This window comes from Culex pipiens, chromosome 1 (assembly GCF_016801865.2).
Source record: "Culex pipiens pallens isolate TS chromosome 1, TS_CPP_V2, whole genome shotgun sequence".
NCBI lineage: Eukaryota > Metazoa > Arthropoda > Insecta > Diptera > Culicidae > Culex > Culex pipiens.
In genome coordinates, this window is record NC_068937.1 from 16,231,651 (window position 1) to 16,254,222 (window position 22,572).

The 22,572-nt window shown below is 32.3% G+C and overlaps 1 protein-coding gene across 4 annotated transcripts in view; it reads left to right on the forward strand.

Moving 5' to 3' along the window:
- Positions 1 to 22,572, forward strand: part of LOC120417691 (uncharacterized) — a 204,817-nt gene that overhangs the window by 175,435 nt on the left and 6,810 nt on the right. For all 4 annotated transcript variants that reach the window (XM_039579830.2, XM_039579831.2, XM_039579827.2 and 1 more), the window contains 4 exons: positions 6,547 to 6,695; positions 11,191 to 11,407; positions 11,472 to 11,845; positions 17,451 to 17,625. In XM_039579830.2, the coding sequence (XP_039435764.1) occupies positions 6,547 to 6,695; positions 11,191 to 11,407; positions 11,472 to 11,845; positions 17,451 to 17,625 (915 nt within the window). The remainder of the gene's footprint in view (positions 1 to 6,546; positions 6,696 to 11,190; positions 11,408 to 11,471; positions 11,846 to 17,450; positions 17,626 to 22,572) is intronic.

Sequence of the window (22,572 nt, forward strand, 5' to 3'; positions counted from 1 at the left end):
TCAGGATTTCAGGATTTTGCTAAGTTCACTTAAAAAAGTCGATGCAGTTTTCTTGAAAAAGTTATCAAAAAGAAGAATTTGGATCCTAAGTACGAAATATTGTATAATTTACGACAATTTTGTCCATAAATGTCCCATATGCAAAAGCAACAAGCTGAGAAAAACGCATGGCAAGTTTGTCCAACACATAAGGTTGCGTGTTAAGTTTTCACGAAAAAAAACTGGATTTCCTCCTGCTTTCTAGAACAATGTACTAGATGTTATAGGCTCTTTTGAAAGAACATACGATTTTGAACCAAATCGCATCAATAACTCGAAATCGATGAAAATGCATATGGGACATTTTTGCGATCAGGGGCAGTTTAGCTTCCTAGAAACATTATAATAAAAGAAAAAAAATGATTAGCAATACTTCAAATTAACAACAAAAAAAGTTGTTACCACTCATTTAAAAAAACTAAAATTTTGTAAAATACTTCAAAAGTTTTTTTTTCTCAAAATCGTTAGTTATCGTGTCTAATTCGAATGTCGAATGTTAAAACATTTTTAAACCAACTAGCCACCACCTAGTTTTATTAAGGTTTTATGGTAGCATCTTGATTGCTTAATAGTTTTATTTGGGCATTCACCGCAACCGCAATAATCAAGAGCTAATCAATAGGCTCTAACAGGGTTTTTTTTTTGCCTCGGACATAAAACCTTGTGACAATAAAAGCTAAATGGCTTTCAATAAGGTTTTATGAAAGTTTTTGAGAGAGTATTGAAAACCCAATGGCAATGTCATGCCAAACGGTTTTATCGCATGCTTCTTCAAAACCAAGGGTGTTTTAGCTGTCAAGTGCCATTAGGCATGCAAAAAGCTTAATTAAAACCACAAGCTGCTGAAAAAGCTTTTCACGCGGGCAATTAGCAGTGCATAAATATGTGATGTGATTGACCGCCATCTTGGCTGAAAAAAAAGAGAACTGAGAAATTTGTTTTAAATTTGACGAAAACACTCATTTATGCTGAATTTCTGACATAATCAAAATAGCGATGTTTATAAATAATTGTTTATAAAGAACTTTTTTTTTCAAAGAATTGCAATAAGATATTTTTTTACATTAAAAACTATGATTACAAATAATGATTTTTTATGAAGCGAGTTAATTTTTTTGGCTCTACATTTACTGATAAAATTTCAACCGCAGATGTATTTGAGCCACCTACTGCGAGAAATAAGCTTTCAAATTATCTTGATTGCCTCCAATATCTATTATTTTTAATCGCCATTTTTGCAAACCATCTCCATTTTATCATGTGGCAAGACAAAGACTTATTTTTTGCCAAAATAAAACCTATTTGGCATAAGACGTTTGAAGACGTATGAAATGTCATTTTTCCTTAACTCCTGAATAGGTTTTAACAACGGTTTTATCAAGGCTTTGAGGATGTTGTTAGGATTCAGTTGTAAAGCCTTGAACTCCTATGTTGGTTTTATAAATAGGCCGTGACAACCTTCTGAGGAGGTCCTTTTGGGTTTTAAGTGGGGTTTATCGGGGTTCTGGGAGGCTGTTACGGCTTAGTGGTTTTAATGTTGGTTTTGGCTGATAGGTTTTATAGTGGTTGTGACAGCTTTGATAAAGCCTAAAATGTTACTTGGGAATGTCGAGAACTGTGTTACTGTAAAATTCTTAGTAGTTGGATAAAAAACTGGTTAAATGCGTCGGAAATAATAACCAAATTTTGAATAGACTCAAGATTTGAGATATTTTATTTTTTTTTTTTTGTTTAAAAGTTGTTGAAACCTCCGAGATTAATATGATTTTTTTTAAATTTGGCAACCCTGTTGGGAGATCTCATTACTTCAACAAGATTTGTGGAATTTGATGGTTAGATATTATAAGCTAGTATTGAAGACCTCCTCGACGCTCTATTAGGTATTAGAAGATGGATAATTTTAACACAAGAAATTTGGACAACTGGGAACACTGCCAAAAGGTATCAATGTATTTTATTTTCAAGTAAGAAATTAAATCGAGGAATTTAGTATTTTTTGTCGTAATCTTATTTAGTCAGTGTTGGACTTTTTGTATACTTTCAACACAAAAACCAAAAAAAGCAAACACAAAACTTTCTGTTTTTAAAAAGAAGCTTAAAACGGATCCCAATTAATCAGCCTTGAAATATGAAAATTGCTCTCTTCAAAAACACGTGAAAAACTGGTGCAATTTCACCTAATCGCAGCGGCTCGAGGTCCGCCAGTCAAACTCGGGCTAGAAAAACCTCTCGCTCTTTTTCCAGCTGCATTTTTGCCATTTTTCAAATTGGAATTTGCTGTCCAGCCACGGTCGCGATCGGTGACGAAACTGCGCCAATACCGATCACCCCGCCCGGTTCACGCCTCTAATTTGCTCACCAGAAGCAGCTTAAGCCACTTTAGGCAACCTGGTCGTACGAGCTCTCGGAACCAGCTTGCCAAATCTTAAGAGCAGCTGATTTATTTTTTTTCCAATAGTTTAAGACATCATTAGAGGACTGGTTGGCTGGCTGGCGACGGTGTAACCGGCTTTTCTTCGTTTTTTTTTAAGGAGAAAATGCCAAACTGAATTAAATTAGGAAAGAAATTCATCAGGCGACTTGAGAAGGGGGGTTGGACAGTTTTTTTAGTCGACATTGTACGACGAGGATTTTCGATCGCGATGCGGTCATCGGACGGTTGAAGAGATTCGACACGAATACTAACTATCGGATAGACAGTGTAGACTTGCCGGCAGCAGCACCGACCGCATATCTTCGCAAAGTCAGCTGATGTAACCACCGGCAAGTTGACTGAAAGCAAATAGGAGGAGGAGGAGGGTATTGCTATCATGGTTGATTGAAGGATCGCCGAAATGATACGGTGAATCGTTGATTAGATTAGGCACGGATGCAGTGAGCCAATCTTGGGTGGATTTAAAAGAACTGATGATAAAAAGGTAAAACCAAACGGCGAGTTGAAAATTTCTAGCTGTAAATTTACCTTATTAGTATGCGATTTTACACAGATTACCTTATATGAAATGTCATGGTAAAAGATAAACATTTCACGTCACTGATGTAATTTTATTCGAATTGAAGGGAAGAATTAAATAAAAATCTAATACTAAATCTGCATTAACACAAAAATGTAATATTACATGAAAAACTGGGTAAAATTACATCAGCGAGGAAATTTTCATCTTTTTCTATGTATTTTTTTACACAATTATTTAGGAAAAATCACAATAAATAGAAGATGAATAATTTTAATTTTAATTATTTTTTACTGAAGATTAATGTAAGAAAAAATATCTGAATGACATAATGGCTCCAAGTCTTTTGGAGCAAGAAAATGTGATGATGCAGTTGAAAAATAATGAAAAAAAATTTTTGAACCAATTTCAACAAAATAAAATTCTAAATTTGTCATGTTGGATCCGATTGAACAACTTAGACAAGAGCACTATATCTTTGAAAGAAGAAAAAATACATTTAAAAGAAAAAGGCATTTGTTAGCCAATTAAGCAACAAGTAGAGCGTCCAATTTCCCGTCCCGGGAAAAAAATTCCCGGGAATTCCCGGGATTTCCCGTAAAAAAATATTTCCCGTTTCCCGGGATATTTATAAATTTCCCGGGAATTCCCGAAATATAAGCGTAAGTATACTTTTTTTTTAATTTTTTGGACCCAATTTCTTTTAAATGCTATAGAAAAAATGAAGGAACCTTGCTTAATGAAAATAAACTATTACAATTCAGGTAAACTTTTTAAAGATGATTGGATATCGAATTAAGAATATTTAAACCCTTTACCGCCAAAGCAAAATTGAGATTTTTTTACAAGAAGAATTACTTCAATTCGATCAAAAAATTTAAATTTTAAGTAAAAGAATTATGGAGCACTGGTGCAACAATGGGTGTTAGAAGGTTTAACATAAAAAAGGTAGAGGGATGATGTCAATTTATCTTAGAACTTAAATCATGTTTTCGTTCTATGAATAAAACATTTAACAGAAGTTAATTATAAACCTGAAAACCATGTGGAAAAAAACATTACAAAATCATTTAAAAACTACTTTGTATTGTTTAAGAGGTGCCCGAAAATGCAAACATAGTTTAAATTTGCTCCTAATATGTGAAAATATTGAGTTGTTTGATGTTAAACAAACACGAAAAGTTTAATTTTTAAGGAAAAACTAAAAAGCTCAAACTTTTGTTCAAAAGCTGAAACCAGTATAACTTGGCTTAGAAAAGTTATTTGTTATGAAAAAAATAATTTCTGAATGATTTTATTCGATTCAACATAATGTGTCAAACCATACACTCTAAAACTGGCCACAGGTTTAAAAAAAAAAAGATTGTGGAGTATGGATTCATTTTACTAACTGTTCAGAAACTTCGATGAAAAAATCTTCTCAACAAAAAATATCAGAGATCAGTTTTTTGATTTATTACACGATTTGAGCTTATAAAATTAGAAAAAATAGACATTTTCTTGTAGTTGCATATAAATTAGTCGATCTTTACACTTATTTTAACCATTAGAGTCGCTGTCCTATTCAACTTTGATGCAAAATATGATTCAGAGCCAAGATTAGAACAATTTTCAATAAATTTAAAATTTTCCGGGAATTCCCGGGATTTCCCGGGAAATTGGTAGAAAATTTCCCGTTTCCCGGGAAATTTGTAACCCCGGGAAATTGGACGCTCTAGCAACAAGGGCAAATTTATTGTTCACGTTAGAATTTTTTTTTTTAATATTTTATTTATTTTTAAAGAATTAGTCAAATCAAAATATTTGAAAATTATTAGAATACACAGAAAATAAAAGTTATATTTTAGAATGTTGAAAACTTGGTAGGTTGAATATTACCTCTATTTTTGAGTAATATTACATAAAAAATGTGTAAAAATGTGAACCTGATGAATATTCATCAAAAACTGATGAAAATTCATCGATTTCTGAGGTAAAATTCATCATTTTTTTTTGAAAAAGAATCTGTCACCATTTCCTGATGAATATCATCATCATTTTTTTCTGTATAGATAATTTTGAGTCAAATTGTTAAATCAGGCAAGGGTACTAATTCTTACGAAAAAAAATTAACAAACCAGTTAAAATAATAAAGTTTTTCGAGTGTCAACGCAGAAGCTAATGTAATTATTTAAAACTTCGGATTACGATAATTTTCATTATTTTCATTATTTTGATTTTCTGATTGATTAGATGTCTACGGCAAATTTATAGGTACCTAGAAAATTTATGAAAAAAATGTTTTTTTTTTCTCATATAAGAAAAAATAGTTACAATCTAAAAAAATTTAACGTTTTTTAAATGGACTTTTCCCACAAATAAATAATTTGTGCAAAATAGCCATTCTTGATAATTCACATTTTTGGATCAGTCTCGATTGCAAAATTGATTTTACATCTTAAAAAGGTCAATTCTAGAGTTTTTTTTTAAAAAGTTCCTATAAACTTTTGTCTTTCATATGTTTATAGGACCTACTCAAAACAACTCTTGAATTCTAAAAGATCAGATTCGATTGCAAAATTGATTTTAAATCCTAAAAAAAAGAATAACAAAATTTTAACTTTTCCCAACTTATTTTTGCAAAATTTATGATCTTTTCGAAAAATTATCAGCACTACCAAATTAATTTTGCCCAAATTGTGCCAAAGCTCAAAAGAAGCCTATTGTTGACATTTAAAAAAAACATATTCAAAAATGAGAATTTACAAAAATGATTGCATTAATTTTTTATGGTGTTACAAATTTTATTTTAAGTTTTTAAGTTTTTGCTTTTTTCAAAAACTTCAAAATGTCACTGAAAATTTTAGGGCAATTTGTTGAAATCAATTGAAAATGCATTTCCCCACGTTTAGGATAATTTTTAGCATGTTTCGGCTAATTTAAAAATCTTTAGAATTTTTGAAAATTTTCGATGTTCAGTACCGCGAAAAGTTTTTTGTTTTTGCTAAGATTTTAATTCTTTTTTTTTTAATCAATGATAACAAAACAACTGAACTAGTATAAAATGCATTTTAAAAATATGTTTCATTCAAATGTTGAGATTATGGCTTGTTATTTCCATTCTTATCTCTTATTTTATTTTTGTGAAAAAATGGGGAAAACAATCAAAGAATTGAAAAAGTGAAAAAATTAGAAAAGCAAAATGTAATGATAGGAGGTGGGATAATAGGCCAAATACTATAAAAACAAACATAAACCAAACAAGATAAATGCAAATTAAAATACAAAAGATGAAACAAGAAAAACATAAAACAAGACAATTCAAGTTTTTCGTAGAACAAAAGTTGCTCAAAATTACCTCCTGAACACGGGAAAAATTTAAATTTTCGAAAACAAAATTTGGGCAGTAGAGGGTCAAAGAGGTAATACTCAACCACCCAAATTTACTCCAAGTTTGATCTCTTGTTTAAAAAAAAAAAACAACTAAAAATTGAGAACTTTTTCAGATTTAAACAACCTCATCTCAAATTCTCATATTTTCACTTTTTTTCTCACCTCTTCTCTCAAAACACAGTACCTGACGAAGCAGAATGGCGCCCTGCGGGAGGTCAACGACTCGCGGATGAAGATCTACGAGCAGCTCGAAGTCAGCATACAGGACCTCGAACGGGACAAGTACAAGTTAGCGTTAGAGAACCAGGCCGAGAAGAAGCATGTCAAAACGTAAGTAGTAAACACCTTCGAGTAATTTAGTAAGTGTTAAAAATTCCACAAAAAATTTTTTGAGCGTGAAAGAGGAAATTTACGTTCGAGTAAACAACGCAGTTGCGTAGTTTCCTATTTTGGGGCGGGATTTTCGTTCGAGTAAACAAGCTTAGTTTGTTTGTTTGTTTTCGGCTTAACCCATTTTTCTATTCGGATCGGAAAATCACGCCGAAAGACGCACTCGAGCGAGTTACGTTCTTAACGCCCGAAAAAAACCATGGGAAAAACACGAGGAAAATAAATAAAAGGTGACCGACAAAAGTCGATGATCCATACATAATGGTGGTCTAAATTTAGAACGGAACGCCAAGTAGACAACAAAAATGCCACTTAGTTTTATCTTTAAATAAGGGTTGGGTGCACTCTTTTTGAAAATTTTACTAGAAAAATTATTTTAATATATCTCAAAATTTTCAAGTTAAAAATGTGCCTTTAAATTTTATTACATAAATCCAAAAATGGTCACCTTACCCTAAACATCCACCTTCTCATGTCGTGCGTAATCAGAGTAAAAGTCCAACAGACTTGCCTTACCTAATGCGTCTTTGGTTGTGTCTTTACTACGACGAACGCCACACCTCTTTTCTTTCAGCTGTCCTCTCACCGTTCTGCGTGACAAACGAGCGAAATAAGTTATTTTCGGCACTTCGACATTTGATTGGGATGGATTGCCCGCTCGTCTGCTTTTAGCTTAACACGTTTGAAGGTCTCCGACTAAAAAACGGAAAAAAATATGTTAACCCTCAGCTGTCGCTGGGATTTTAGGATGCCAAAAATTGAAAAAAAATACCTTTCAAAATTATTTTAATTTTGTAATTGAATTCTTATTTGATTCTTTTTTCAATTTTAAGGAATATGAACATAAATATTTCAAAAAAAAAATCGAAACTAAATTGAAGATCTGGCAACCCTGTTGAATGTTATAAAATCTTAAATGAAAATTTAATTATTTCCTGAAAAACATGTGTTATAAATTTGCAAAAATCCCCTACAAACCACCTGTTTTGCATTATTAGAATGGTGTTTGAGTGACTTACCTCAGAATAACAGTACAAACATTGCCAGTAACTAACGCCATTTAGTGAAATGTAATTATTGCAAACTAGTGAAAAGGTCTTTGAAAGACACTCAAGAGTTGGCATTTGCAGCATGAAGATATGAAGATTTTGCCACCGAACTTGCCACAGTTTTAAAATAATTTTATTTAAATATGTTAATTCAACGGCAACCCATGAGAATAACATATTAAAACAAATTCTCTTATACTTTAAAAGTTTTTGTTATTTTTTTCTGAAAAGAAGTCAAGTTTAAAAGTTGCAAGCTACAGCACCCATAATTTTGCAAAATATAAAAAAAAAATATTATTAAAAAACAAATTTCAAGCCATATTTTAGAAATTTCGAAACAAAAAGTATCACACATGCCTTATACATTATAACAGTAATGATTTCATGCAAAAATAAAGTGGCATTTTTTAAATGAATTTATATAAAAAAATCAAAGCTTTTACGTTGCGATCTCGTTTCGAAAGTTCATGTTTTGTTAAAAGATTAAAAAGTCTTTATTTGATTAAAAAGCGTTGTACAATGTATTCTAAATAATTTTCAATCGACTTAAGTTTTAGTCAATTTGCTTTGCTCTCTAAATTTTTGGGTTTATTTTAAAGGGGAGGGGGAGGACAAAAACTTGAAATAAAATTTGCAATGACCTAACCAAAATATACGAAGAAAAGCGATGTGTTTTTTTTTAAGACAAATTATTTTTTTTCGAAAGGTAGTTATTTGTAGTAAATGGTACCAAAATAAGTTTGTTCCGCCCATATTTTTTTAAATTTTTTTTATTTGTCCTGTGTTCTCATTTTGAGCAACTTTTGCTCTACGAATACTTTTCTTCTCTTGTTTTATGTTTTTCTTGTTTATTTTTTTGTATTTTATCTTGTTTAGTTAACGTTTGTTTTTTATCCTTCCACCTCCTATCATTACATTTTGCCTATCTAGTTTGTTCAAGATTTTAAAGTCACTTTTTCAATTGTTTGCTTGTTTTTCACATTTTCTGCTACAGAATGGCACCATTATCATTTAAATTTAAAGGGTTCTTCTTTCCAATGCTTTTTAAAGATCAAATATTGGTTGAAAAATAGATTTTTGGCGATTTTTAAAATAGAATCCTCTGTACTGCCCACCATTGAAAAAACGGCTAATATCCACTTTTGGCAAAAACGAGATATTAGCAACAGGTGGTAGAGGATGTTCCAACGCATCTTCTGGAACATGAATTTCACTGAAATAGTGTTTTGACTTGGCTGCCGATGCGAAAACCCAACCGGCTAATATGCCACTCTTATGGGAAATTGCCTTGACGGAGATTTTGTGACAAACACTAAAACGATTTTTTCTCGGAATACTTGATTTGGCATAATAACCGAATTTTAAATTATGAGCAGTGTAGAGGGTTAAAGTTATTAAAATAAACTTTTCCCATTTAAATCTCAATTTTTGAATTAACAATTTCGAAATTTTGCTAGATAAATTTATAAAATAAAAAATAAAAATTTGTTATAAATTGCTCATTCTATGCTAACGTGCAATTTTCAAAATACAAAATTAAAAAACCTTTCAAAAATAGTTATAAGGAAGCGTTCTGTTATAACGTTACTCAAAAATCTCAATATTCTTTTCCCATCCCCTCTGTCACTTTTTCCATTATTTCCTCTTTCAATAAATAACTACGTTACGAAATATAAGAAAACTCCCTTAATTTAATAAACTACTACTAAATTTCGCATAAGAAGAAGTAATTTTTGGAAATTTGGCAAGTATTTTCGAGATTTTTATATATTTTTTACTCAAAAAAAACATTCATTTTTTCATTTAGCTTTTTATCACTGAAACTTGAACTACAAAATCTGTATTTTTTTATTTCTCGTAATTTCGTGCCATGGCTTAGAAAATCTGGAACGGAGAAATAAATTCTTAAAAAATAAGATTTTTGGAAGACAAAATCTTAAATTTCTAAAAAAATTTGTCCATGCTAAAAATAAATTTGCAATTTAAAAATCAAAAGAAAACTAAATAGAAAACTTTTTCTTTTTTCTTTTTTTTTTTTTTGCTGAAAAAAACTTATTTTGCACGTTCTTAAATGCTGGACTAGATTTTCAAATTTCTAAGTTACTTTTATAAAAAAGAGCAGATTTTATAACATTTTTCGCACCATGCTAAACTCAAGAACAAAATATGTTTTGAGAAGTTAAATTTCTTTCCCAGATTCCGATTTTAGGAATTTGGTTGAAGGCTTGTATAATAAAACTAAATCTATTGAAATCTGTAAAAATATTAATTTATAATATTTGGATAACTTTCAGTCGAGATCTTATGTGCTATAAATAAAAAATAACTAAAAATATAAAATCAAGCTAACTAAAATTTAAATTAAGAGTAAACAGGAAACACTTTATGTTTACAAACTCACATTGGCCAATAAAATTCGTGGATGAAGTATTAAGCCTGTAAGAATATTTAATACATTTTGTTATACGTTTTGCTTCTATATTTTGAAAATGTTATCTCAAACACTTTGGATCAACAGTTAGATTGATCTGAACGAAAAACAGAACCAATGATCACCTGAAAATAAAAACATCTAAAAAAATAAATAGGACGAAAGCACAAAATAAAAGCAATTTCTGGTCTCGAAAGCCATTTTTTATTCATGACAAACTCCAGGCTGCAACCGATTTTAACCACCAGCTCTAAGCGAATGCGAAATTGAAATAAGCAGTTCAATATTTATGATGATATTAAACGTATAAAAAATACCATGAGATTTATGATTTTTTATTTAATAAAATATGTTTTTAATTAAATAAAATTAAGTCAAATTCTAATACTGTTTAAGAGTTTAACGACATTGTCAATTTGATTTTTTGTAATGTGCGTTTTGATTGCATGTTTGATTTACATCTAAAAATAAAATCATTAAAGTTTTTGATTTCTTTCCACGTTTTTCATATTTTTTTTTTAAAGTTGGCAAAACTGATAATTTATTTTGACCATTGACTTATGAGTATTTTTTTTAGAGTGTAACTATTTTTTGTGAGAGGTCCTATTTAGTAATATCTAAAACTTTGCGCAAGACATTATATTAATCAATGAATCCGTTCTCAGGATACAGACTTGAAAATTTTAATAGGATTTTTGTATGAACAGATTTTTTTAGACTTTTATTGACCAAAATGTTTGTGTTATGATTTGTAATTTGTAATTTGTTGTTAGAAAATATACACACAAACTTTCATCCAAATATATACAATCCAAATATTACATTTGCAAAAAAAAGCTCATTGTCGGGAAAATTGCCCAAAGTCATTCAAATTTAGAATATTTAATATTTTTGCATAAAAAAAATAAAAAAATTTAATAATATAATTTTATTTTTCTCCATTCTCATCTTACAGCTTGTGTCGCAACATTGAAACGCTCGAGGCGAAGGTCGACGAGCTGACGAAAACCATGGACGACGTCCGGAGGCAGCTGGACGCCGAACGGAAGAAGAACGAACGCCTCCAGAGTGACAGCCTGAGCGGAAACGGTGCCGGTTCCCGCGTCCAGCTGCGACCGGTGGCCGGTGGCGACGGCGACGATGCCAGCCTCAGCGGACCTGACGAAGATGAGGTGAAAATTTGAGTTTTTTTTTAAATTAGAGATTTTTGTACTAAAAAGAGATTTCTTCTTTTAGATCACCGAGATCGACACTTCAAAGCCGGAAAACTTTTCGTTCGCCTTCCGCGACCAGTCCCACTCGACGGACGTCACCGACGGCAGTCACCTTGGGCAAAGCTTTTCCCACCAGCACGGAGGCCATCACACCAACCATCAGCTGTCGGACCTCAATCTGGCGGAGGAGAACGAGGAACTGATCCGGATAATGCAGGAGCTGGAGCGGACGCGCAAGTGCTTCGTGGCGGAACAGAACCGGGTGGCGGAACTGGAGGAACAGCTCGCGGCGATCGCCCAGGAGAACCAGATCCTGCAGAGCAAGATAGTGCAAATCAACACCACGGAGGAGATGAAATCCGTGCACGAGGAGCTGTCGATCCTGGAGGAAGTCAGGTTGGTGATGCTTGTCTCGCCTTTCAAATTGGCCACAACCATCTTTTCACTTGCGTCAACTTTTGCACAGCGTTCAAGATATCAAATTGCTTCCAACTACCGGCAACATGTTCTTTTGAACATGGTTTAGTCAGTCACTTGAAACATAATCCCGAAACATTTAATTAATTTGCAAGCGCTATCAAAAAAATAAACGCGCCGAGTCACTTGACTTTTAACCTATTCTCGTCGAAGGCTGACGAAACCAGAGCGAGAAGCGAAGGCAAATAAAGAACAAAGGCCGGTCACCAACACCACCAGCAGCGCGGGTGAGAGTGAGCCAGTGATGCCAGGAATCCCAAATCTAGAGTTTTTTTTTAAAAAAAGGACCTATAAACATATGAATGACAATAGCTTATAGGACCTTTTCAAAAAAAACTCTAGAAATGTTTGTTTCAAAAAAAACATTTAGCAAAGAGAGAGAGAAAAAAATCAGCCGATAATAGAAATTGCGTTGGCAACAAAGCATTCTCCTCAGACGGGAATAGACTTTGAAAATAATTTTGTAAAATGCTTGTAATTGAAATCTAGCAAAACAATGCCAAAGGGCCGTTGTGGGTTTGTAAACAAAGAGTGTATCCCTTTCATGCCAGATGTAAACATCCTCTAGCGTGAGCAGGACACACTCTTTGTTTACAAACCCACAACGGCCCTTTGGCATTGTTTTGCTTGAAATAGAAAGAAAACTTCTGCTGAAAGTGAAACTAAACAGAAATGTTCATAAAAAGCTGCTCCATTGATTGGTGTACTTGGTTTTAGTAAATTGCAAGGATATCCAGGAGTATCATTCAGACACCCCTGCTTGCACTTTTTATTTTATGAGCGAATAAAAAAGTCAAATTTCAAGCCTGATTTTCTACCTATTAACCTCATCACAGAAAGGGTCAAAAAAAGAAACATGCTTCTAGCAAAAATCTGAAAAATGACAATGAATTTATGAAAATATTTTTTTCCAAAAATATTGTCTAAAATCCTTTAAAAATTCTGTAATACTGAATGTTCTGTTTTTGACTATTGTCGTCGTTTTTTTTAAATTTAATTATTGCTTATTTTATTGAACTGTTTGGTTTTCTGCCAATTTCTAGCTTTCATCTTACTCTTATTTCGATACTTTTGCATTTATTTTCATAATTTTTCGGATTTATGTTTCCCATTTTTTTCCTTATTTTTACCATTTTCTCCTTATTTAACCAAATTATTTGATGTTTTTTGTCTTTTTCTACAGTTTTTTTGTTTATTTTATTTTCTTTCATAAATATTCATCTCCAGATTTTTTTTTAAAAAAAGGTCCTATAAACATATGAACCATAATTGCTTATAGGCCCTTGTTAAAAAACACTGTAGGCTCTTTTTTGTTTCTTTTTGTTCTTTTGGTGGAAATAATCGAATAATTCTCTACAACCTCAACATTTTATTTAATAATATTCTGATGGATTTGGTGTCTTGGGAAAAGTTGTAGATTTTTATTAGGATTTGTTAGGAAAGAAAATAAATACATCTGAAAAAATCTTTTATTTATGTTAAATTCCCAAAAAAAAAAAAAAAAATTTTATATGACAAATATCGAAAATCTCGACAAAAAATATAAATATAAAAAAAAAGTTGCAATCGAAAACTAATTATTAAATGTCAAAATGAGTGTCAATAGTAAATAATAATAATCAAAAAGTATTTTACAACTTTTTTGATAAAATGTACTGTTTTAAAGTTGTCCCGGGAGGTCATTTCAAAAACAAGTCCTGTTAAAAAAAAATATCTAATATTGTTATTAGAAAGTCATGACCATCGGTAATGAGAAGAAAAAATAATAAAGTTCTCAACTCTAGTATAAAAAAATATTTTATTATATTTTTGTCGCTAGAACTTTCAAACATTTCTGGAGTGTTTTTTTTTAAAAAAAAAGGTCCAAAAAACCAAATTTCCAGTTTTTGCTTTTTGGGTATTTTTGAAACCACCTTGAGTCAGGGGTATTAAAAAACACCCAAAAAGCAAAAACTGAAAATTTGGTTTATTGGACCCTTTTGAAAAAAACTCCAGATTTTTGGTATTTTGCATGGTCTCTGTAAAATTTTACATTTTTTCAAACGTTGAACAAAATGTGTAAGCGGTCAGCCAAAAATTACTGATTTTATTCTGCATTTGAAAATTTGAAATATTTTATGGGAACCAAGCGATAAAATATTATTTTAAATTAATTAGCAAATAATAAGAAATCAATATCAAAGTCAGCTATTTAAGGAGGTATTAGACTATTACAAACATACAAACAACTCGCAAACAAAAAAATGTATGCAGTCTGACGGTTCTGCAAACAAATGCAGGCAAACTGCTAAACTGTCAAAAAGTGCGAGTTTTTTTGTTTGTTTGTTTGTCGAAGTCTAATACCTCCTTTACTAGCGCAAAAAAAAACATATTTCACTAATACCAAATTTAGGTATCGGGAACATTTTTGTTCTCTATTATCGTTTATCGTTCTTTTTTTTTTTTTTTTGGAAAAAAATGTCATGACAGAATGAGCTATTTTGCGAACAAATCTCTGTTATTATAACAACTAATCTGGGTGTTTTAATAAAATGTTCTTGCCTCATGACAATAACAGAACTTGAACTTTTCTAGTTATTTCTACTTGCTTAAGATAGCTCCTTTAAGATATAAATTTTCTTTTTTTGAAATATTTTTTTTAATTTTAAAATATAATTCCTGAAAGCATAGCTCCTCTGAAAAAATGTTTTCGACATGCTGTGAAATTTTTCTATATTTTTTTCTCAGAAATTAAGAAAATCAGACCTCACAAAAAATCGAATCTGAGCAACTCTCTACGAAATCGGCCGATTTCGACCATTTTTATTTTTTGTATTTTTTGATTTGACTTAAACTTTGTGGGGGCCTTCCCTATGACCAAATAAGCTATTTTGTGTGATTGGTTCACCCATGAGCAATTCTCTACCAAAACCGGAAATGGATTTTATTTGTATTTTTTGATTTGGCTCAAACTTTGTGGGGGCCTTCCCTGTGACAAAATAAGCTATTTTGTGTCATTCATTGGTTCACCCATACAAGTCTCCAATTTTGGCTGCTGTCCATACAAAAATGGTATGTAAATATTCAAACAGCTGTAACTTTTGAGTGAATTTTCTGATCAATTTGGTGTCTTCGGCAAAGTTGTAGGTATTGTTGAGGACTTTTGAGAAAAAATAGGTACACGGAAAAAAAATGGCCGATTTTTTAATTAACTTTTTTTTCACTTAAACTTAATTTCCCAAAATACGTATTTTTTTGATTTTCGAGATTTTTTTATATGTTTTAGGGGACAAAAATCCGCAACTTTTGAGCCATAGAGAAACATGGTCAAAAAATCTGCCGCCGAGTTATGAATTTTTTTGCAATTTTTAAAAATAGTGACCATGAGTGAACATTTCTAAAAATATTTTTTTTGAAAGGTTCAGAAAATTTGCTATAAAGTTGTTAAAGAGACATTGGAGATTGGACCTCGGGTTGCTGAGATAGAGCCGCTTAAAGAAAAAGAAACACGAAAATTCAAGTTTTCTAAATCTCACCAAAATTTTCCAACCATTTTCTAAAGACGATATCTCAGCAAATAATGGTCCGATTATCAATGTTAAAACATGAAACATTCGTGAAATTTCCCGATCTTTTCGAAAAAAATATTTTGAAATTTTTTAAATCAAGACTAACATTTAAAAAGGGCCAAACATTGAATATTACGCCCATTAAAAATGCAAGTCTCGATTTAAAAAATTTCAAAACAAAAATTTCGAGAAGATCGGAAAATTTCACGAATTTTTCATGTAATACATGAAAAAAATTACATTCAAAAACGGACAATTATTTGCTGAGATATCGTCATCAGGAAATGGCGGGTTATTTTAGTAAAATTTAGAAAACTTCAATTTTCGTGTTTCTTTTTCTTAAAGCGGCTCTATCTCAGCAACCCGAGGTCCAATCTGCAATGCCTCTTAGACAATTTTATAGCAAATTTTCTGAACTTTAAAAAAAAATATTTTTAGAAATGGTCACTTATGGTCACTATTTTTAAAAATCAAAAAACTTCAAATATTTCGCTAAAATCTAACTTTCGGTGGATATATCTCGAAAACGGAGCCCTTTATCAAAAAATCTGTAATGTACTTTTCGATTGCAAATTCAATTTTTCATTAAAAAATAATGTCAAACTTGTTTTTGCATAAAACATCGATTTTTTCCAAAAATCACTATTTTTTTTTTTAAATCATAACTCGGCGGCAGATTTTTTGATCATGTTTCTCTATGGCTCAAAAGTTGCGGATTTTTGTCCCCTAAAATATATCAAAAAATCTCGAAAATCAAAAAAATATGTATTTTGGGAAATTGAGTTTTAGTGAAAAAAAAAGTTGATGAAAAAATCTGCAAATTTTTTTTCCGTGTACTTATTTTTTTCTCAAAAATCCTCAACAATACCTACAACTTTGCCGAAGACACCAAATTGATCAGAAAATTCACTCAAAAGTTACAGCTGTTTGAATATTTACATGCCATTTTTGTATGGACACCAGCCAAAATAGCTAATTTGGTCATAGGGAAGGTCCCCACAAAGTTTGAGCCACATAAAAAAATACAAATAAAATCCATTTCCGGTTTTGGTAGAGAATTGCTCATCTACGAAAATGAATTTCTCTGTGTCATCTAGTCAGCCAGTAATTTTCATCTGACGATATTTCGGAAACTACTGGTCCAATACAATGCTAAGAATTTAAACTTGTGCATAATTTTCTGATCTTTTCAATAAAAATAATATATAATTTTCAAAATCAAGATTAACTTTTTTTAAACATATTATATTCCTTATGTCACATTTTGGACGAGATTTCTCAAAGTCCTAAAAAGAATCAAAAAGTAGTTGAAGTTGAATTGTAATATTGAAAAATTCTCAAGTGCTTTTCGACTGCAAATTCGATTTTAATTTTTAAACATCATTTTTTCCCCTAGTTTTTGACAATTTTCATAAACACTATTTTTGATTCAAAAAATCATGTCCCCTAAACCAGATTATGCATCATCACATACTATGGCTTAAAACATGTTTTAAAGTCCCTTAAAACATGTTTTTTCATGCATCTCAAAAATCCAAATCATTACCTAAAACTTTGCCAAAGTAGGCCAAGTAGGTCAGAAAATGTTTTCTCAAGTTGCAGATTTTCCAAGAGATTTTCGAATATTCGCATAGCACTTTTCTATGTTTAGCCTCCAAATTTGTATGGAGACTTGCATGAAGAAACCAATTAAGTAAAATGACTTATTTGGCCTTAAGGATTCGATGGAAAAAATCAATAAATCAGTTGTTTTTTTGCGAAATTCCAGAAACCTGTTACATTTGCAATAGTTAGCTGTGTGCTTATCCTGACATTTTGCGCACTTTACCTGCTGTACCGTTCGTTCCAAAGTCACTAGTCGATATTTTATTTTGTAGAGTTGACTTTTGTAGAACATTATATTTTTGTTTAAATACATGAATTACAATAAAAATACAAAAAAAAAAACAAATTTTCCCTACTCTTCCCCCTTCCAGACAAGGCCAAATGTGCACGCGCTGCCTGCGCGGCTTCGAGGACCGACCGGATGACGAGTCCATCATCACCGGCACCGACGCCGACGACGACCGCAGCCTGATGGATCTGATCCAGAACGCGGCCTCGGAGGCGGGCGTCCCATCGGCGGTGTACCGCTCCTCGGTCACGATCAAGGTGATTAGCTCCATTTTTGGGTTTCTTCTAGCCAAGCTGCCCACCGTGGGCGATTATCTCGATGAGCTATCGGTGTTTGCGCTGTGATATTACTTCCCCATCTTCCTCGCCTTCCCTCCCTTCTTCGTTTTTGTTATTTAGTTTAAAATATTTTAGAAGAAAAAAACTAGCAAGCAACAACCCTCTCCCATTTTACCCCAAATCACCCTATTTTTTGTTGAGCCTGTACAAAGTCGCTTGGTGGTAGTTTTAAGTTACGCCGGGAGGGGGCAATTCCTAGATAACGCACTGCACACAGTTGAGAGCACGCACCGGGGTCCGAACACGCGCTTCTACCTGCTTCTACCACTATCTACCGCAATCCAGAGGTTTCTGTTGGGCACTGATTGAGAGCACATTTTGTAAGTGGAAAGGTTTTTTTTCTCTTTTTTTTTCAAATTAACCCTGCAATTAGTTTTAGTTTAGTTACTTTCTTTTTTAAGTTTGAACTGTTTCACATTAGACACACTACTACTACTAACAAACTCATTCGAAACGATTTGGCAACTGAAGAGTAATGTTTTAGGCACTTGGTAGAAAATTGTACAAAATAGCATTAGACATTGTAGGAAAACAAACTAATTTGAGAAACTTTAGAAATAATTAAAAAAAATATATGAATTATTCAAAACATCTAAACCATCACTTTGTACACTTTAGATTTTTGTATATTGTTGACCTTAGGGCTTTTGTTAATTTGATTTGGTTAACCGCGGTGCATTTTCTTGAAATAATTCGAACTGTCAAAAATCCACCAAAGCATCTACCACATTGATCGCACAAAAATCTGTGGTAGAAAAGTATCCACCGGTAGATGCTTTGGTGGATTTTTGACAGTTCGAATTATTTCAAGAAAATCCACCGCGGTTAACCAAATCAAATTAACAAAAGCCCTCTTGGATGCGCATGATGCATTGTTATTTCTGGAGTTTTTTTTTTTGAAAAGGACCAATAAACCAAATTTTCAGTTTTTGCTTTTTGGGTGTTTTTCAATACCCCTGACTCAAGGCGGTTCTAAAAACACCCAAAAAGCAAAAACTGGAAATTTGGTTTATTGGACCTTTTCAAAAAAAAACTCCAGATTTGTTTTGTCATTTTTAAACATAAGGTCGAATAACACTTATGGGATAATGGGAACAAAACAAAAGTCAAAATCTGTCAAAGATTTACAAAAAAAAAACAAAAACTCAGCAAATGAACAATTTAGAAAAGGTACAATTTGAAAGGGATTCATTCAAGTCCGATTAAATTTTCGTTGGAATGGAGCACTTCCATTCGAGCAGTTTTTGCTTTTTTCTACAATGTTTTTCCTTATGGGAGAACTGTCATTTCTATCACTCCAAAGATAATTTCTTTGGAAATAAAATTCTGACCTACTGGGACCGATTCCAGGTGCCCTAGGGGAAGAATTGGCCACCTTGGTCCAGTAACAAGGCCAACATGCATGTCAAACTTCATGAGTTTTCAAAACCAATGCATAAAAGCGTTTGCAAAACAAAAAAAAAATGATTTAACAAAAGCTTCTCAAATTCTTCAATTGGTCTCGAAAACGCTTCTTATACATTGATTTTGAAAAATCGTGAAGTTTGACATGCAATTTTCCCTTTTTACTGAACCAAAGTGGCCAATTCTTCCCCCAGGGCACCTGGAACCGGTCCCAGTAGTTCGGAATTCATTGTTTTACTCTGTTGAAAACATGACGTTTGATATGCAACAAACCAAAATTACTGGAAACTTCCTGATTAATCTTCCAAGCGGGGTCCCGGAACATGGTTCCTGTGACCAATTCTGTACTGTCTTATCTTGGGAGATCTTAACACGTCATATCTTGTCAAGAGCAAAATTTTTAGTTGATGTGTTGCCACAGGGGATTTTTTTTTTCAAATCGTCGGAATAAAAGTTCCGGTGAAAATCCGGCCATATCTCGGTTCCCCGTGGTCCACCCAGGATGAAACCGCCTCCAATCGATTACCAGGACTTTTTTTTTCAATAGAAAAGTCTTGTCAGAACTTGGGAACCAGCCGCGTTTCGAGATGTGGACGTAATCGCCTTTTTCCCGATTTTATCGGGACGTCACTTTTCACACGGCGTTTACGCACAGTATCAAAATGAACGTTTGGTAGTGTGTGTGAACTGCGTGTAAAAGGGGTGTCAAACTAAAAAGTAAACCGAGTTTGTAAACAACGTGAAAATGATCGAATCTTGGGGTGGTAGACAAGCAACAAACTTTTTCAAAAGGTCCTATGTACATAGGAAACTCATGGCGCATTGGTTGTTTTGAAAAATTAATCTAGATATTGTTTATGCACAACCCTGATCGAGTGCGAAAATTTGTGTCATGGGCAATTCTACAAACATTTTTTTTTTGTTTTATGTTTTCATTCGAGAAATTAAAAGTGAGAGTGTGTGCGTGCAACATGGAGTCAAAATTTTCAAAGTGCCATGGTAATCTTCACAGCAACTTCATAGAAAATTTAACTATATGTTGCAGACACTCTCACTAAAAGACACACGTCACCATCTATAAACAAGTAGCGTAAACCTATGATTTTTTTTTAAAAAAATGTGTTTTTACATACATAAACAATATTTTTAATCGACTTATGTCGGATCCGGATAAGAAAAAAATATTTCCAACATTTTGGAGTATAACTTTTCAAGATTTGTTGGATTATTCTATGAGAAAACTGTAAATTTAGAAAGAGATAGTGATTTGGACTGTTTGGCAAGAAAGCAGCAAAGCTGAAAGACACATGTTGCCACCTATAAACAAAATTTGTAAACCTATTAATTTTTGAAAAAATGTGTTTTTTCCTTCATAATCAACATTTTTATAAAACTTATGGATTCGGATGAGAAAAATTATTTCCAACAATTTGGTGTACAACTTTCCAATATTTGTTTGATTTTTCTATGAGAAAACTGTAAATTTAGAAAAAGATAGTAATTTGGAGTATTTGGCAAGAACGTCTGTCAAAAATCAATAAAAATTGTTGAATATACGTTAACACATCTGTTATCAACTATATAACTGTTTATTTCATTGATATATACGGGGAAACTCATTTTTTCTTGTTCCAAAACATGTTTTTTAAAGAAAAAGTTCACAAATTTTTGCGCGCCCCAAAATTGATGTTCATTATTCTAAAGCAAAAAAATTTTCTCGTCTTTTGCAATCAGTTTCATTAAGATTGATGCAGGGAATCATGAGAAATAAGCGATTTTGTTCTTCAATCCAGCAAAAAGGCATACGATTTTTGGCACGAAACCTCACTAGTGGCGCCGCCTACATTTGAAACACAGTCGCGCTGCAAAACCTCAATCAAAGCAGGCTTTATTTTAGGTCCAAATATGGCTCTGGTTAATTTTTTTTCAAAAACCGCCACTTGGCTTAACAAAATCAAATATGTGCCGATTTCGTAAAAAAAATCACTTACTCACTAATTTTAAAATCACTTAGTTTTCATCAATCCCTAACAAATTTGTAATGATATTTACGTAAACCTCAGATCTGAGTTAATTTCACACAACTTGCTTTGAATTCTGAGTATTTGTTACGCAAATCTGTCTTTTTCCCATTTATTGAGTCCTAGATTAGCTTGGTTTTGATGAACACTGAGTGATTTTGAAAGTTCGTGTATGCCCTTTTTAAACAGAACCAGAGTTTTTTTAATGTTCTGTCATGTCAAAAAACCCAAAAACCAAAAAAATGGTCTATTGAACCTTTGCAAAAAAGAATACTCCAGATTTCAACTGTAGATCTCGCATTTTCAAACCATGAGCCCCGCGATTTGGGTTTGTTTTTGTTTTTGACGTTCATCTGCTATCAACCCTCTAACGATCAAGAATTGAAATTTGTCCAAAACTTTTCAATGAAATGAACTATGTTTGTTTACAAATCCATATTGGTCCATTAACTTTGTTTTGCTTGAAATGAGCTCCTTCACAGTTTGACTCCTCTCTTTTGCTCCGGCTTTCACTGGACTTAACAAGGTTTCATTCGATAATTCGAAAGTCATGACCATTCTAAAGTTACTCCAAAACTCAATAAGTGTTTACCTGTTTCATTTGCATACAGTGGCGCATAACCTCACTTTTTGACACACTCCGCAAACATCAAAACAGTACTTTTTTTTTGTTGAACCTTGATACCACTGCGACCAATTAGAAGAATATTGTGGTGCAAAAAAAAACAGCAATACTAACTTGAGTTTCACGTTTGGTAAGTGTGCCAAAAGTCATAGTCAAATTCGTTATTCCAAAATGCTCGCAGACAACTATTCGTTGTTTTCTTTTGGGGAAATTTACAATTGAGCATTTAAAGGTTTTTTTAAACGTCAAAAATTAACGATGATCAGTTTTTTTTCATGACTAAATTCATTTCTCACTAAATTTAAACACGATTAGTGTTGAAAATTTGATCCTCGGTCCCAACCTGGTCACAGTACCTAAAAGGACCTAATAAAAAAAAGTTATGAATAAAAAAAAGTGTTGAAAATTTCCAGTTACAGTCAGTACATTCAAACCCCGATGGTTTGACACCAACTGTTGTCAAACAAAAGGGGTCACTTTTTAGTTTGACACCTTTTTTACATGGAGTTCACACACACTAACAAACGTTTGTTTTGATAGTGTGCGTGAGCGCCGTATGAAAAGTGACAGTTCGTCACTTTTCAGGTTGACTTTGACCACAAATAAAAAAATATCAAACGAAAAAGTAACAAGCTGTTATCAAGCTGTCAAAACATAGTAAGTACGAAAAACGAATTATATAGACGTTTTTTTTTGCCGGACTGGACCAAAAAATGCATTTAGTTGCATTATATTTTTTGAAAATATATTTTTATTCTCAAAATGTTTTTTAATATCATAAAATTTGCCCGAAAATTTGTAAAATGTCAAACAAAA